The sequence below is a fragment of the Diceros bicornis genome, chromosome 1 (genome assembly GCF_020826845.1).
Source record: "Diceros bicornis minor isolate mBicDic1 chromosome 1, mDicBic1.mat.cur, whole genome shotgun sequence".
Lineage (NCBI taxonomy): Eukaryota > Metazoa > Chordata > Mammalia > Perissodactyla > Rhinocerotidae > Diceros > Diceros bicornis.
The window spans coordinates 34,890,531-34,906,994 of NC_080740.1; the positions used below are offsets into that span (position 1 = coordinate 34,890,531).

The window sequence follows — 16,464 nt, forward strand, 5'->3', positions numbered from 1 at the left end:
GGCCACAATGGAGTAACAGCTATCAGACAAACTTTCCCATCCTCAAAAACTACAACATAAAACAGAATATACTAAGCAACTGTTTTGCAGACATTGGGCAACAGAAAGCATAAGCTTGTGATCTTGGAGAGAAGAGAGGCACAAGGTGAGCTCCCATCTGCTCCAGTTTTCTGCTCGGGGGCACTTTCCCAGTGTAGTGCAGGGAGGTAGAGCTCAAGAAGCAACAGTCACACAGGGCTGAGGAGGCAGAGATCAGAATTTGAGGCTGTTGATGAGGCTGAAATTTATAGTGCAGGATAAAAGAAAAAAGGGGGTTGCTCTGGAGACACCACAAGTCTGCATGGAGGGTTTTCCTTGAGAGGTTGGCTGAGTACGTTCACTGCACTAAATCTATACACAAGCAGGGGAAGACTCTGTGAGCCTAACAGAGCAAGCTGCTGCAAGGCTGAGAGCTGAACAGAGATACAGCAAGTGTGAGGTGGTAGGAGAACAAGTTCTGTTGCAGTCACAGTAGAGAAGCCAGGCCGAGCACTGTGTGCATTCAAATAAGACCCGAGAAAGGCCAGGCTTTAGGAATAAGCATGGAGTCTAAAGTAAAGAACACATCCCAGGCTAATGACAAAATCTAAAAAGTCCCACCCTATCAAAGCACAAAACCAAGCATAAAAAAAACATCAAGAGAATCCAACAGTAATTTGGCTGCCTACCAGAACAAAATTTGACAGTCTTTAAAGGAAGACAACATAATTCAGACCTCTTACAACATATCATCTAAAATTTCCAGCATACAATGAAAAATTACTGTACATGCAGAGAGGCAGGAAAATATAACCATAACCTAGACAAAAAAAGAAAAGTAGTCAATAGAAACAGATTTTGAAAGACCCAGAGGTAGGAATCAACCAACAAGGACTTTAAAACATCTTTTATAAATATGTACAACAATTTAAAGAAAAATATGGACATAATAAATGAATAGATGGGAAATCTCAGGAGAGAAATGGAAAGTATAAAAAGAAAGAAACTGAAATTATAGAACAGGCAAGTACAAAGTTCACTGAGTAGGTTTAATAGCAGATTGGACCATAGAGGGGGGGAAAAGGGGCAGGTTCATAGAGTTGAAAACAGGTCATCAGAAATGATTAAAATTGAAAAAAGAGAGAAAAAAGATTTAAAAAATGAACAGAACCTCAGTTGCTTGGGGGACAATATCAAACGGTTTAATATACATATAACTGGATGCTCAAAAGGAGAGAAAGCATGGGCTAGAAAAAAGAATTTGTAAAATAATGGCCCAAAATTTCCCAAATTTGGTGAAAAACATCAAATTACAGGAAAAAAAATAAATATAAAGAAAATCACACTTAGACACACCATAGTCAAACAGCTAAAAACTAAAGATAATCAAGGGACGAATGGATAAAGATGATGTGGTATATAGACACAATGGAATACTACTCAGCCATAAGAAACGATGAAATCCAGCCATTTGTGACAACATGGATGGACATTGAGGGTATTATGCAAAGTGAAATAAGTCAGAGGGAAAAGGTCAAATACTGTATGATTTCCTTCATTAAGTAGTAGATAATAACAACAATAGACAAACACATAGAGACAGAGATTGGCTTGGTGGTTACCAGAGGGGAAGCGGGGAGGGAGGAGGGTGAAAGGGATAATTCTGCACAGGTGTGTGGTGATGGGTTGTAATTAGTATTTGGGTGATGAACATGATGTAATCTATGCAGAAATAGAAGTATAATGATGTACACCTGAAATTTATACAATGTTATAAACCAATGTTACTGCAATAAACAAAAAATTAAAAAACTAAATAAAATAAAGATAAAGAAAAAGAATCATAAAAGTAGCTAGTGAAAAAAGAAATTCCATACAATGCCTAGAGAATGAAGACTGACTTATTAGAAACAACAGAGATCAGAAGACAACAGAACAATCTCGTCAATGTGTGAAAGAAAAAACTACCAACCAAGAATTCCATAGCTAGCAAAAACATCTGTTGCAAAAAAGGGTAAAATAAAGACATTTTCATATAAAATAAAACTAAGAGAAGTTATCACCTGCAGACCTGTATGACAAAAAAATGCTAAAGGAAGGAAAATGGAATATCGGATCTAGGGGAAGGAACGTAGCACAGGTAACAGTAAATATGTGGGTAGCTGTATTAATTTTCTATTGCTGCTCTAACAGATTACCATAAATTTAGTGGCTTAAAACAACACAAATTTATTATCTTACAATTCTGTAGGTCAGAAATCTGACAAAGATTTCAAAGTATTGACAAGGCTGGCCTAAATCAAGGTGTTGACAGGCCTGCATTCCTTTCTGGAAGCACTAGGGGAAAACATATTTTCCCTGCCTCTTCCAACTTTCAGTCTGCCCATGTTCCCTGGCTCATGGCCCCTTCCTCTAACTTCAAAGGTAGCAATGGCAGGTTGAGTTCTCAAAATGAATCACTCTGACTTCCTCTTCTGTCCCTTTTCTACTTTTATGGACCCTTGTGATTACTTTGAGCCCACTTGGATAATTCAGGATAATCTCTCAGGCAGAAGGTCAAATGATTAACAATCTTAATTCTACCTGCAACCTTAATTTCCCTTTGCCATCTAATATAAAATCTTCACAAGTTATGGAGATTAATACATGGACATATTTAGGGGGTGATTTTCTGCCTACCACATCAACTATAAAATTTTTTTCCTCTTCCCTTGATTCTTTTTAAAAAACAACTTACTGTTTAAGCAAAGATAATAATAGTCTAATGCAGGGCTACTAACATGCAACAATAAAATATATGGCAATAGCACAAAAGACAAGGAAAGGGGATAAATGGAGCTATATTTTTCCAAGGTTTCTAAATTTTTTTTTTGTGTGTGAGGAGATCAGCCCTGTGCTAACATCTGCCAATCCTCCTCTTTTTTTGCTGAGGAATACTGGCCCTGGGCTAACATCCATGCCCATCTTTCTCCACTTTATATGGGACGCCGCCACAGCACGGCTTACCAAGCAGTGCATCGGTGCGTGCCCGGGATCCAAACCAGCGAACCCTGGGCCGCCGCAGTGGAGCACGCGCACTTAACCGCTTGTGCCACCGGGCTGGCCCCCCAAGGATTCTAAATTTTATGTAAAATGTTATGATAGTAATCCTAAACAGATTATGATAAATTAAAGAATCAAACTGTAAGCCATAGAGAAACCACTAAAAATAATAATAATAAAAAGAAGTATAGGTAAGACATCAATAGAAAAAGTAAAATGGAGCACCAAAAAATACTCAGTTAACACAAACTACAGTAGGAAAGGAGAAACAAACCAGCAAAAAACAAAAAAAGAGCAAGATGGTAGACTTAAACCCCAAAATATTAATAATTTCATTAACTGTAAATACACTAAATATTTAATTTAAAAGGTAAAGATGGTTAGACTAGATTAAAAAAAAAAAAGACCAACTGTATGCTGTCTACAAGAGATGGACTATAAATATAGACATATTCAGGCTTAAAGTAGAAGGATTAAAAGGATATACTATGCAAACAGTAAGCATGAGAAAGGTGTAACGGCTATACACACACACACACACACACACGTGTGTGTGTAGTAGACATAGAGAAAAGAGTTATATCAACATAAAGAGGACATTTCATAATGATAAAAAGTTCAATTCATCAGGGAAAAAAAAAAAACAAACCCACAAGTAGGTATGCACCTAATACCAGATCTTCAAAATATCGTGAAGCAAAAACTGACAGAACTAAAAGGTGAAACAGATAAATTCACAATCATTGTTGGAAATTTTAACATCCCTCTCTCAGTAAATGATTGAAAAGTAGACAAAGAAATCAGAAAAGACATAAACTATCTTAACAACACTATCAGCTAACTAGATCTACTTAACATTCATAGACTACACCCAATGACTGAGAATATTCATTCATTTCAGGTCCACCAGATCATTCACCATTAAATACCATATGCCAGATCTTAAAACATGTCTCAATAAATTTCAAAGGATTAACTCTTACAGACTTTTTTTTTTTTTGGTAAGGAAGATCGGCCCTGAGCTAACATCCTTGCCAATCCTCCTCCTTTTGCCGAGAAAGATTAGCCCTGAGCTAACATCCATGCCCACCTTCCTCTATTTTGTATATAGAACGCCACCACAGCGTGGCTTGATGAGCGGTGCGCAGGTTCATGCCCAGGATTCGAACCTGCGAACCCCGGACCACCAAAGCAGAGCACGTGAACTTAACCACTGTGCCACCGGGCAAAGCCCCCTTACAGAATTTTTTTTTACCACAATGGAATTAAATTAGAAACAGTAATGAGATATCTAGAAAATCCCCAAATATTTGGAAATTAGATGACACACTACTAAAAAAATCCATGGTCAAACAAATTACAAGCAAAATTAAAAATCATTTTGAACTGCATGCTAATGAAAACAATGCTTATCAAAACATGTGAGATATAGTTAAAGCAGGGCTTAGAGGGAAACATAACTTTATATTTATAATAAAAAACAAGCAAGGTTTAAAATCAGTGTCACCTTAAGAAGATGAAAAAAGAACAAATAGAAGACAAAATAAGTAGAAGGAAGGAAGTAACAAAGAATCGAAATCGATGAAGTAGACAAAAGATAACAGAGAAAATCAACAAAACCCTAAGTTGCTGCTCTGAAAACACAGATTAAGAAAAAAATTAAAAGAACACACAAATTGTCAAAATCAGGAAACAAAGAGATGATATCACAACAGATGCTAAAAGGATACTGCAGAATTACTATGAACAAACTTTTGCTAACAGATTTGACAACTTAGATAAAATGAACAAATTCTTTTAAAAACACGTTACCTAAACCTACACATAACAAGTAGAAATTCTGAATAGCCCAATATCTGTTAAAAAAATTGAGTTTCTCCATTAAAACTTCCCACAAAGAAAATCCCAGGCAGAGATGGTTTCACTGGTGAATCATATCAAATATTTAAAGAAAGAATAATGCTAATTTTACATTAACTCTTTCAAAAAATAGAAGAAAAAGGAATACTTTCCAAATTATTTAAGCAAGCAGTATAACCGTTACAAAAACCTAACAAGACACTACAAGAAAATTATAGACCAATATTTCTCATGAACATAGAAAAAAAAAACTCTTTATAAAATAATATCAAATAGAATCTAGCAATATACAAAAAAGGATAATACATCAGACCAGGAGTGGTTTATTCCAGAAATGCAAGGACAGATCATTCAAAACTGAATCAATGTAATTCCTCCACTAACAGAATAAAGAATCAAACCCATATATAATTATCTCAATAGATGCAGAAGAAGCTTATAACAAAATTCAAAACTCATTCATGATATAAACTCAAACTAGGAATAGAAGGGATCTTCCTCAATCTTACAGACAGCTTCACACTTAACAAGACATATTGAATGCTTTCCCCCTAAGAAAGAGAACAAGCCAAGGATGTTTATTTTCTTAACCACTTCTATTCAACATTGTAATTCAAAACTATACTGGAGAATCTAGGCAGTACAATAAGGGAAGAAATAAAAATAAAAGCCAAAAAGATTAGAAATAAAGGGAAGCTGTCTTTCTTCACAAACAATATGATTGTAAATGTAGAAAATTCTAAGAAATTTCAAAAACAGAAAGCTTCTAGAGCTAAGAAGTCAATTTAACAAGGTTGCAGGGTGGCAAGATACAATATCAATATTTAAAAAATAACTAGTTTTACTATATGCAAATAATTCAAAATAACATTTTAAAAAGTAAAGTTCAATATCATTAAAATATTAACTATTTAGTATTAAATTTAGTAATATAAATGCAATAACTGTACTGAAAACTATGAAGTATTGCTGAAAGAAGTTAAAGACTTAAACAGATGGGAAAGACATTAATTTTCTCAAAATTGATCCATAGATTCAACATAATCCTAATCTAAAGCCTATCATCTTTTTGGGGAGAAGAAGGGGACTAACAAGTTGATTCAAAAATTTACACAGAACTGCAAACAGCCTAAAATAGCTAAAACAATTTTGAACAAAAGAAGGACAAAGTTGGAGAACTTACATTTCCTGATTCAAGTTCTACTGTAAAGCTACAGTAACCAAGACAACATGGTGGCTCAGAGACAGACAAATAGATCAGTGCAACAAAATTGACCCACATATAGGCAGTCAATTGATTTTCAACAAAGGCCCCAAGGTATTTCAACAAATGATACTGGAATAACAGGATAAATACCTAGAAAAAACTTCTCAGTATCTACCTCTACCCCATTAATTCTAGATGGATCACAGACCTAAATATAAGAGCAAAAACAATGAAGCTGCTAGAAAAAGATCTGAGAATATCTTCGTGACCTTGGGGCAGGCAAATATTCCTTAAGATGCAACAAAGCCTAAACTATAAATGAAAAATTGATATACTCGTCTTCTTTAAAATTTAAAGTGTCTGCTCATCAAAACACAATGTTAAGAACATGAAAAAGCAAACCGCAGCCAGGAACAAAGTATTCACAATACACATATCTGAAAAAGAACTTATATCAGAATATACAAAGAACCCTACAAAAAAAAAAATTAAAAATGGGCAAACACTTGAACAGACACTTTACAAATGAAAACGTGACTAACCAATAAGCACTGGAAAATGTGGTTAACATCCTTAGTCATCAGGGAAATACTAATTAAAACCACAAGGGTATATCACTTCAAGTCTACTAGACTCGCTAAAATTAACAGACAAAACCAAATATTGGAAAGAATGGGGTAGAACTAGACCACTCATACATTGCTAGTGGGTATGTAAAATGATATGACCTCTTTGGAAACCATTTTAGTAGTTTCTTATAAAATTAAATATGGTTAGAGGCCGGCCCGGTGGCTTAGCGGTTAAGTGCACGCGCTCCGCTGCTGGCGGCCCGGGTTCGGATCCCGGGCGTGCACCGACGCACCGCTTCTCCGGCCATGCTGAGGCCGCGTCCCACATACAGCAACTGGAGGGATGTGCAGCTATGACATACAACTATCTGCTGGGGCTTTGGGGGAAAAAATAAATAAATAAAATCTTTAAAAAAAAAAAAAAAAAAATTAAATATGGTTAGAATTATCCTCAAACCTAGCAAGTCCACTCCCAGGTATTTACCCCAAGGCAAAAGATAACATATTCCACAGATACACTTGTAAAGAATGTCTATAGCAGCTTTTAACATAATAGCAAAAACTGGAAACAATCCAAATGTCCATCAAGAGAAGAACAGATAAACTAATTGTGGTATATTCATAAAATGGACTATTACTCAAAAATTTTAAATAAGCACTGATACGTATAATATGGATTAATCTCAAAAATATTATGTTGAGTGAAAGAAGGCCAGATTTGAAATGAGTATTATTGTATAATTACATTTATATGAAGCTTCATAAGAGACAAAAACTAATCTATAGTGACAGAAATCAGAACAGTGGTTGTCTATGGGGGGTGGGGACTGGTTAGAAAGAGCATGAGGGAACTTTTTTTATTCTATATCTTGATTGGGGTGATGGATACACAATATATACATTTGTCAAAATTCATTGACTTGTACACAAAAACGAGAGCATTTCACTGTATGTAATTTCACCTCAAATTACCTCCATTAAAAAAAAAAGAAGTTTATTCCTTAGGTTGTTAAATGAATCTCAGATCATTCTATTAAAAAAAAGTAATATTTTTGACTTCGTAAAAATTTATATATAGAATTTTTCCTAATTTTATTTACTATTGGCATTTAATTGAATTTAAAGTGCTTTAGAAATAATTAGAAAAACTGAATGCTGTTTTTAAGATGTAATACCAAGTCACCAAACTTTGCGTATTACAAGTCCCTCATAGAAGAAGATTCTACATGGAAAGGTAAAAGCATGTGGCAGAAGATTTACCCAGGACCATGCTGGACCTGATCTTGGGGTTCCTTGCCTTTTGGTTAAACTGTCTTCAATGAGGTGTTGATTCATCCAGCTCTAAACCTCTCTTTTTTCATGGAGCTAGGGGGAGGTGGCAGCCAAGACAAAAGAATCTTTTCATTAACTTCTGCTTTAGATTGAACATTTTAATTAGGTTCCAGAATAAAAACATTACAGAGAAATGAATAAATCTGTATGGGTATAGACCGTCTAGTGACTACTTGCAAATTTTCTATTACAAAAGAAACAGACATCACTCATTATAATGTATTACTGAGAAAAACAAAAACACACTTTGGGTTAACTTCTAATTACAAAGTAAGCATCTAAGACTGAGAAGCATCTCTTAGAGGTAAACAGGGTTCTGGGGTGTACCTTCCGGAGTCCTCTTGTGGCCTTTGTTAACCAGAGCTGGCACCTTTCTGCCTGGTTTCCTCACCTCCCTCCACAGTTTGTCTCTATGTCCACTCTTCAGCATCCTTTTGTGCCCTAAGACACTACTCCTTCCTTCCATGAGTAAGCAACACCAGACATCTAACCATCCAGGATCACAAAGGGATGGGTAGTTAGTCCCCAATCATTCTAAAAAGGTATGCTTTGGGAAGTGGGGTAGGGAGTCTAAACCTGGATGATGTACACATTAAAAAAAAAAAAAAAGTATAAACTTAATCAGCCCAAAAGAAAATTAATCTGGGGGACCAGCAATCTCATTGTTATAGGCTAATTGTGCTCACACAAGGGATTGCCTAGCAACAGAAGGAGCAGGAAATCCCAACATCGGGGTGTAATGAATCAATCACTCACTGACTATTCCTCACAAATGGTAATTTGATGAAAAGATATTCACATCTGGTTTAATCTGGAATAAGACTTCAGAGAATTCTGCAGGCTCAAACTGAGAGAAGCGGCAGGTATTTCACCAACACTCAAAGCTCCAGAACAAAGACTATTCCCACTGACTCAGTTGAATGATTGCTTTTGTTTAAAAACAAAACAAAACATGGTTTTGACAGCCTAGTTGTTTATGACATTTTGTTTTGGCTATGCTCTAACTTCTACAGCTTCAGTATAGTTAATGAATGTCACAAATATAAGAAGGTAAATATGACAAACAAACAATGGGATAATCACGGTCGAACTAAATTACTTCAGAAGACCTCAAAGAGACAGCCCAGTGTCCCCTAGAATCTGCATGCCACTTCAAGCTCAGTGTTGTTGAATCAAAAAAGAGGCCACATACGAGCGAGATCTGTGTCTGGATCGTCTGTTGTTGGGGTCTGCCTGGTTTTTTTCCTTTTGTCTCCTTAATACGGCTTCCCACTGAGGCGCTGAATCTACCATATCATTCTCCTGCCGTATTCTGGAAAGAAAGACCATTCATCTGAAGTTAATATCCACACACATGGTGCTTTGTTTCTCGGTTCATCCTAAACTTGCTTGTAAAAATTATTAAGAAGATATCAAATAAGTTATTTAAAAGTTATTAAGAAATGAAAAGTTATTTAAGAAGAAGCAATTTTATTACAATCACTCAAAGTTAAGAATGTATTAACTGGATTAAAACATCCATAAGTAGATAAGTGTATATATATATACACACACACACACATAAGTATATATTATAACATTTATACATAAATTTTATTATATCACATAGTTTCAGACTTCTATCTTTGGCTTAAAATTTTCTAAGAAAAAGACGTGTGTTAAACAAAAACTCACTGAAAACATATTTAAGTTTTGACTAAACTGGTGTCTGCTATAGAGCCCATCTTAAATCATGAAACAAAATTATTTTTTTAAGTGTACTACTTAAAGTTGCAATGAATAATTTTACCTTGAAATGCTCTTAAAAATTCACACTAATTGTCAAAGTTTTCATGGACAATAGGCGCCAGACATAATTCCCATTTTTTAAGACAGAAAACTAGAAGTACAAAAAGTTAAATATGGTGACATCACACATTAGCAGCGGAGTAGGTGCACACAATTCTGATTCATGGCCGATCACGTGCTGAAGAGGGAATGAGGGTTGAACACTCAGTGTGGCCAGGGGCCAGGCAGGAATGTAAATGAAGGAAATCCAGGGTGGGGGGAACTGCAGAGTACTGGCACCTGCCATATGAGACCACAGGACAGTGTTACCAAATCCTCTCATTTTTTAAAGATAATCCACAAATCTGGACTTTTAAAGTGAACTCTTTCAATTTTAAGTATTGACAACCAATCCTGAAAGTTAAGATACTATACAGACCTAAAACACCTATCCATGGGCCATGCTGCAGAAGTTTTGGATTTCTGCCATATGCACTCTTTCTAATAACAAGGGAGAGATGGGGGAAGCAAGTGCTTAAAGTAAGTGCTTAATTAATATGTAAATATTGTCTGGAATGCACTGCAATGATGCTGTAAAGCCATGAGTATTCCTTGCAAAAATCAAACACTTGTTATTTGAATATTTGACTTTTAATTTATGTGAGTTCTTCAGGAAACTGTTCCATGGTGTTCATTTCACATGCTGACGTTCCCAGGGTGCGGAAGAGCGGCACGGAATTGCAAGGTAAGCATCCCAGTACTTTGACTACATGAGCATAACTGCTTCAGAACAAAAATGAAAAGAACAGACAAGTTTGGAGTCATTTCTCTCTCTGAACAGATGTCTTTTGGTTGCCCTGTTCCAGCACTTAGTACAGACTGTCGGATGGATATCTGGATTTGCTTATAAATGCAAATCAGTAGATGGGTGACAAATATTCATTTCACATACAACTAAACCAGAGACAATGTAAAGCAAATTCACGTAAAAAACAATAGTACCTGATAGAAGAAACTATTTAAATCTCTCTAAAGAGGAATTGTGTTAAATAAAAAAGTATCTGGGGGCTGGCTTGGTGGTGTAGTGGTTAAAGTTCACGCACTCCACTTCTGGAGGCCCAGGCGGCCTGGGATCCGCAGGTTTGGATCCCAGGCACAGAGCCACGCACCCCTCATCAAGCCACACTGTGCCAGGTGTCCCACATAAAGTAGAGGAAGATGGGCATGGATGTTAGCCCAGGGCCAATCTTCCTCAACAAACAAGAGGAGGATTGGCAACAGTTGTTAGCTCAGGGCTAATCTTCCTCACACACACACAAAAAATTATCTGTAACACACTATAAAGCCTTTGAACTGTGTATACTTCCTTGCTAAAGCTTTCAATTCTAACAGGCTATTTGAAAATTAACAGGATACAGTCATAGTACATCTCACAGATTCAAGAACTTAGTTCCCTCTCTCATGGCATGTACAGAAGAAACTAAAATTGAACATATACTGCTATGGATCTTCCTATTAGAAATACCTGAAGAAAAATATGAGAAGGTATACTACCTGAGATCACAATTAAATTCTTTGAAACAAACATTCCCATTTGAAAATGCCACGTAGCCTGTGTATATGTGCGTGCGTGTGTACACACACGTACATACATACATGTATTTTCATAGCCAGAACCTACAACTCTGAGCCATTCTATGTATCACGTGACAGGCAGTAACCCACCAGACCTGCTGTGGGGGAGTGGTCCCCTGGACGCTCCCAGGACAGAGGGATCCAGAGTTAGGAAGAGACAGTCAATGGTAAACTGTCAGCCTGGCAAGAAGCTATCTTCCCTCCCACAGGAACCCATACCTCGCATTTCCCAGGGACAGACATGAAACCCAGGTCTCCTAACTCCTAACACTGCAGTGTTTTAGACTGTAGCTTCAGTTCTGCACTAAATTGCTGCACACTCCATGGGCAAGACTAAATTTCACAATTTTAAATTTTTTATCAGGAAATCAGCATCTTTAAATATTTTTGAGAGGTCAAGCCTACCAGCAAGGCTGAGGCCTGTCTTAGGCAAACATACTTTTCCCAGAGGATATACATTTAAAACGAAGCACAGTTAGCGTATGTTCATTCTCTTCTACTGTGGAATTTAGCTGGTTACCTTCATCCTCAGACTTCACCCTGATAATAAAACCTTAAAACTCCTGAGACCTGAGCACACATATTTCCTGTAATGAGTGCTAAATCAGAAAGAATTTCAGACTATGGCATGTACCTTTAACTTTTATTTTTCTAACCGAAAAGCCTAAAGTGAGGGCAGTGAAACCCTGTCAGTTAATATCCTTGTGACCCACATGTTCTGAAGACAGATGCCCTCTACCGGTGATACTGATTCATAAATATTCCAACAGGGTGCATTAAAAATGTAAGGCTCATTGGAGAGTCACAACAGAAGCACATTTTCCTGAGTAACGGGTGATATGGCTGCCTTAGTCTGTAATGAAGTTTGAAATTACACCCTTACAAAAGGCCTCTGGTTAATGGTGCCTCATTACAAGAATGGAAGTGTCATTTCTTCTATCAATGAACTGCTCCAGAAAATACAGGTGCTACATGGAAAGGAAAAATCCTAGTCCCAGAAGCAAGAATATTGTAACACTCAGTCCTTAAGAGGCAGGAGTTAACTATTTTGTTTATGCATGAGTGAATAAAGAAACCTTTAAATGTAAAAGACGTCTCCTATAATGATTCTGCCGTGTAAGTCTCCTTCATCCTTAGACGTCGGATATACAAGCATTGCTTTTTGCTCCTTTCCTGTTATATTTTAATTTTGACGTAGGGATTTACATAATGAAGAATAAAAATACTGCAAGCATTCGATCCACATAGTACCTTTTAAAAAGTCAAAATATGCTCTTACATCACAGATAGTCATGAAAGTCTCAAAGGGGAAAAAAGAGTCTGTTGTAATTTACACTGAAGATGTATTCCTTTTCAAATGTTGCATTTAAAGGTGAACCTCAAAAATGCTGTTTCTTTCCTATACCCTTCGATGCAATAACTGTACATTTATGATATTTTAGTCTATTTCCTCATCCACAACTATGGAAAATTAACACTTAGGGTAGGAAGTCTTATCATAACAAGGCTTTTGGTTCTTAATTAATGTATAAGGAAGAGGGTTGCTTCAGAATAGAGCATATTTCAATGATGTTCAGAGTAGGAGAATTCTAATATATTTCTTCCAAGTCTTACCAAACTTCAGCACCCTACTTTTCCAGACTATCCATGCAATTTAGATTTTAACCACATTTGACACAAAGTTTGCAAAGGTTTTGAAGACGAAATGCCGTATAACCGCTTGGCAACAATAATGAAGATAATGACTTCCTAGTCTCTTCTTTCCTGTCTTCCCGATTATAGTTCTGCCTCTTCTGCAAAATCCTTCACGTTACCAAATGAATCCTCGTGATTTTTACTTTGCCCTCTATCTTTACCTGGGCAGTTTTGCTCCTAACAGGACCTCCCTTTATATCAGTTCTTAATTCACTTCTCATTCACTGAGATAAAGACCACGTTTAATGCTGAACCTCAGAAATCATATGGAGCAAGAGTATAAAGAAACTTGAATGATCCAAGAATACACACTGCTTCTGAGTTCTGCCCAGTCCCACCTCTGCTGTCATCTGACTCAGAGACCCTGGGCAAACACTCATCTTCTTTGGTCAGGTCTCAGTCTCTTCATCTACCAAATTATTGCAAAGATCCTCTCCAGCTTTAAAACTCTGTATTTCTCTATTTGTGTTTTATTTCCAAGCCAGTCAGACATGTTGAAACAAACCTCTACTCTTCAGCTATAGCACAACTTTCCAGACAATTATTTCATATAGCTACTCCATTGCTAATATTAAATCTGCACGTCCCAACTGACTGTGGACTCGTGTTTCTCATCAACCACACTCATTTTTGGATCACCTGCTAGAAACCAATCTTCGTTTTCTTTTCAGTAGTTTCTCTTCCCCAGGGAAATTTATGTTGGTTTCAGGCATCTGTCCATGTACTCCCCGAAGACCAGCGAGCAAAAGATTCATTTGCTTTTCCCACCTTCCCCCACCATCAACAAATTATTCTTATTTGCTCTTTAAGGTGCTTCTGTCTCTTCCACTTACTTCTTATGCCCTCCCTACTAAAATGGGCTACCTTTGGTGCGATTTCCCTTTCCAACTCTCCTTCTATTTTCATAATTTTCAACCTGCTTTGCTCTTACTCACTAATCTGACAGCATTCCTCAGCTGCTGTGGCTTTGCACTTCCACAGTCATCTCTGTCAACACTGATTATGCTCTGGAAGCCCTAAATCATCCATATCAAATGTCTAACTCTTGATAGGACTTACTAAAGTGGAAATCAGAAGCCCTTGCAATCTGTAGCCTGGTGAACACTGTCTGTTTCCATTGGCTTCGTACGGACTGCCCTCTCCATACCCACAATTCTTATCTTGTTTGCAGCCCTGCCTGAATCAGAGACAGGGCAGTAGGGAATGCTTGCAAGGAAACAGTTACCTATTTTCAGGCGATGGAGAAGAAATGCCCACTGGTTTAAGTTTGCTATCATCCAAAACATGTTTTTTTCCCCCCGGGCACAGGGACAATAATGTTTTGTTCTGTTTTGTTTTTCTTTTTACCACTCTAACACAACAAAACTGTACCAAAATCATTATCTTCTAGATTTGTCCTACTCAGATGTATCGTCTCTGTTAGCTGCAGTGCCACAGAGAACAGTTTCTTCTTCTTTCTTAGAAAAATACTATAAAAGACCTTGTGGAACATATTTAAAATATTTAAAACCATCTCAATCCATTATTCAGATACAGATTCTAAAAGGCAGGAAGAAACTCGAACAACATTTGTGGCAGAACAAATTAATGTTAGAAACACTGATTTCTTTTTTGTCACAGGGAGCAGGGCCCTGTTTTACAGATACAACAGGGACTTCAGACAACACTGAGCGGTCTGACCGTTCTCATTAGTCTAATAGCACCTGCCTGTGCAGGGCACTTTCTACTCTTCAAAGCACATTCATTATCTCCTGGATCTTTACAAACCCCTGTGAGGTGGGCAGGGCAGGTGTCATTCCACTTTGCATGTGAGAAAACTAAGATTCAGAGGATAAAGTAACCAGCTGCTAGCCACAGAGCTCTTCAACGCAGAGCCAAATTCACAACACAGGCTCCCTAATTCTTTGTTCTGTGCTCTATTGCGCCCACGTGCACACACACATGTGCAGACACACAGCCTACGTACATAACTCATGTGTTTATGATGCAAACGTCCCAGAATAAAATTAAGGAAAGGTCCAAATGGTCCCCTGTTGCCAATTCATTCTAGGCCTGCTCTTACCCCAAGCTTTTCTCATCTCTTACACTTTTAATCCTCACCAGGCTCCCAAGTTACTTCCACTTTTATGCTTATACAAAAAACACCACACTACTTCTGAGTCCCTGACTCTCACCCCTCCAAATCTCTCACTTCAAAATCCTAAAAGCCTAGTGACACATCAAAGCTAATGACTGAGTAATTCACAGCTTCTCCCCAGTGATGCTCAAAGGACTGCTGATTTTCTCGACCAGCACAAAGGATACTTTGCAGACCAGTTTCTTTGAATGTGAAGGATATTTTCTATTAAGCTCAAAGTATTTTCAGGGAAAGCTGGTTTGTGAAAGGTTCACTCTGATAAGTGTACTTCCTAGGTCCTCCTTCAACACACACCCTGAACAAGTCCAGAGCACGGCCCAGAGGCTCAAACCCTGAGACACCAGCTAGCTGACTCTTCTGATCTCAGGTACAAGATTCAAAATTATAACCAGTAAAAACTAATACAATCTAATATTCACATAGATCATTAACTTCATACTGCCTTGTACTTGGTAGTTTCCCAGTTTGATGAATTTAATTGAACCAATTATTTCACAAATCAGTATAGCAGAGTAATCTCTAAAGAAAATTTAAGCATTTTAGTTTTTAATCCTACCAGTAAATTGAAATACCAATTTCATTTCCCAATATCAATCTCTCTTTCACTATTTAGATCATAATGATCACTTCATAACTTTTTGGGGGTCACACAGTCACCCCCTTAAGAATCTGATAAAAGCTACAGACCCGATCACCATAAAAATGTACACTTTGAAACATACAGAACTTTACAGACAATGTCATGGGGCTACGAGACCCCTAAAACCTACCTATTAATCAGAGGATCAGAATACCTGGTCTAAAAATAACCAAATATATAAAGATAGGGAAAGTGAGAGAACGGAAGACAGGACTAAAGGAAAAGTGGAAAAAGCTGGAAAAGGGGTGAGGAAAGGTGGGACCAGCAAAGAAGAGGCATAACTTCAAACTTAGATACTGAACTGCGTGGTTTTATACCCCAAAGTGCTCTCAACTCTTAGATTTCATTTGATTTTTACAGTAATTCATTCAACAAAAAAGATCATTATATACCCCACTTTAAAGAGGAGAAAACTAAGATTTAAATTGGTTAAAAGAGTTGCCCAAGGTCAAATACCAGTACATGGTAGAACCAAGACCTTGACCCACATCCTTAGGGGGTTTTGACACATCATTGGCTCCTAAGTAGAGACAGAACTCAGAGCAGACAGAAGAAAGGAAGA

The 16,464-nt window shown here is 37.1% G+C and overlaps 1 protein-coding gene across 4 annotated transcripts in view; it reads right to left on the bottom strand.

Moving 5' to 3' along the window:
• Positions 1–16,464, bottom strand: part of EPB41L4A (erythrocyte membrane protein band 4.1 like 4A) — a 244,559-nt gene that overhangs the window by 13,449 nt on the left and 214,646 nt on the right. For 3 of the 4 annotated variants that reach the window (XM_058538485.1, XM_058538475.1, XM_058538466.1), the window contains one exon: positions 9,221–9,340. The exons of the other annotated variant lie outside the window; for it this stretch is intronic. In XM_058538485.1, coding sequence (XP_058394468.1) covers positions 9,221–9,340 — 120 coding nt within the window. The remainder of the gene's footprint in view (positions 1–9,220; positions 9,341–16,464) is intronic. 4 annotated transcript variants of the gene reach the window in all.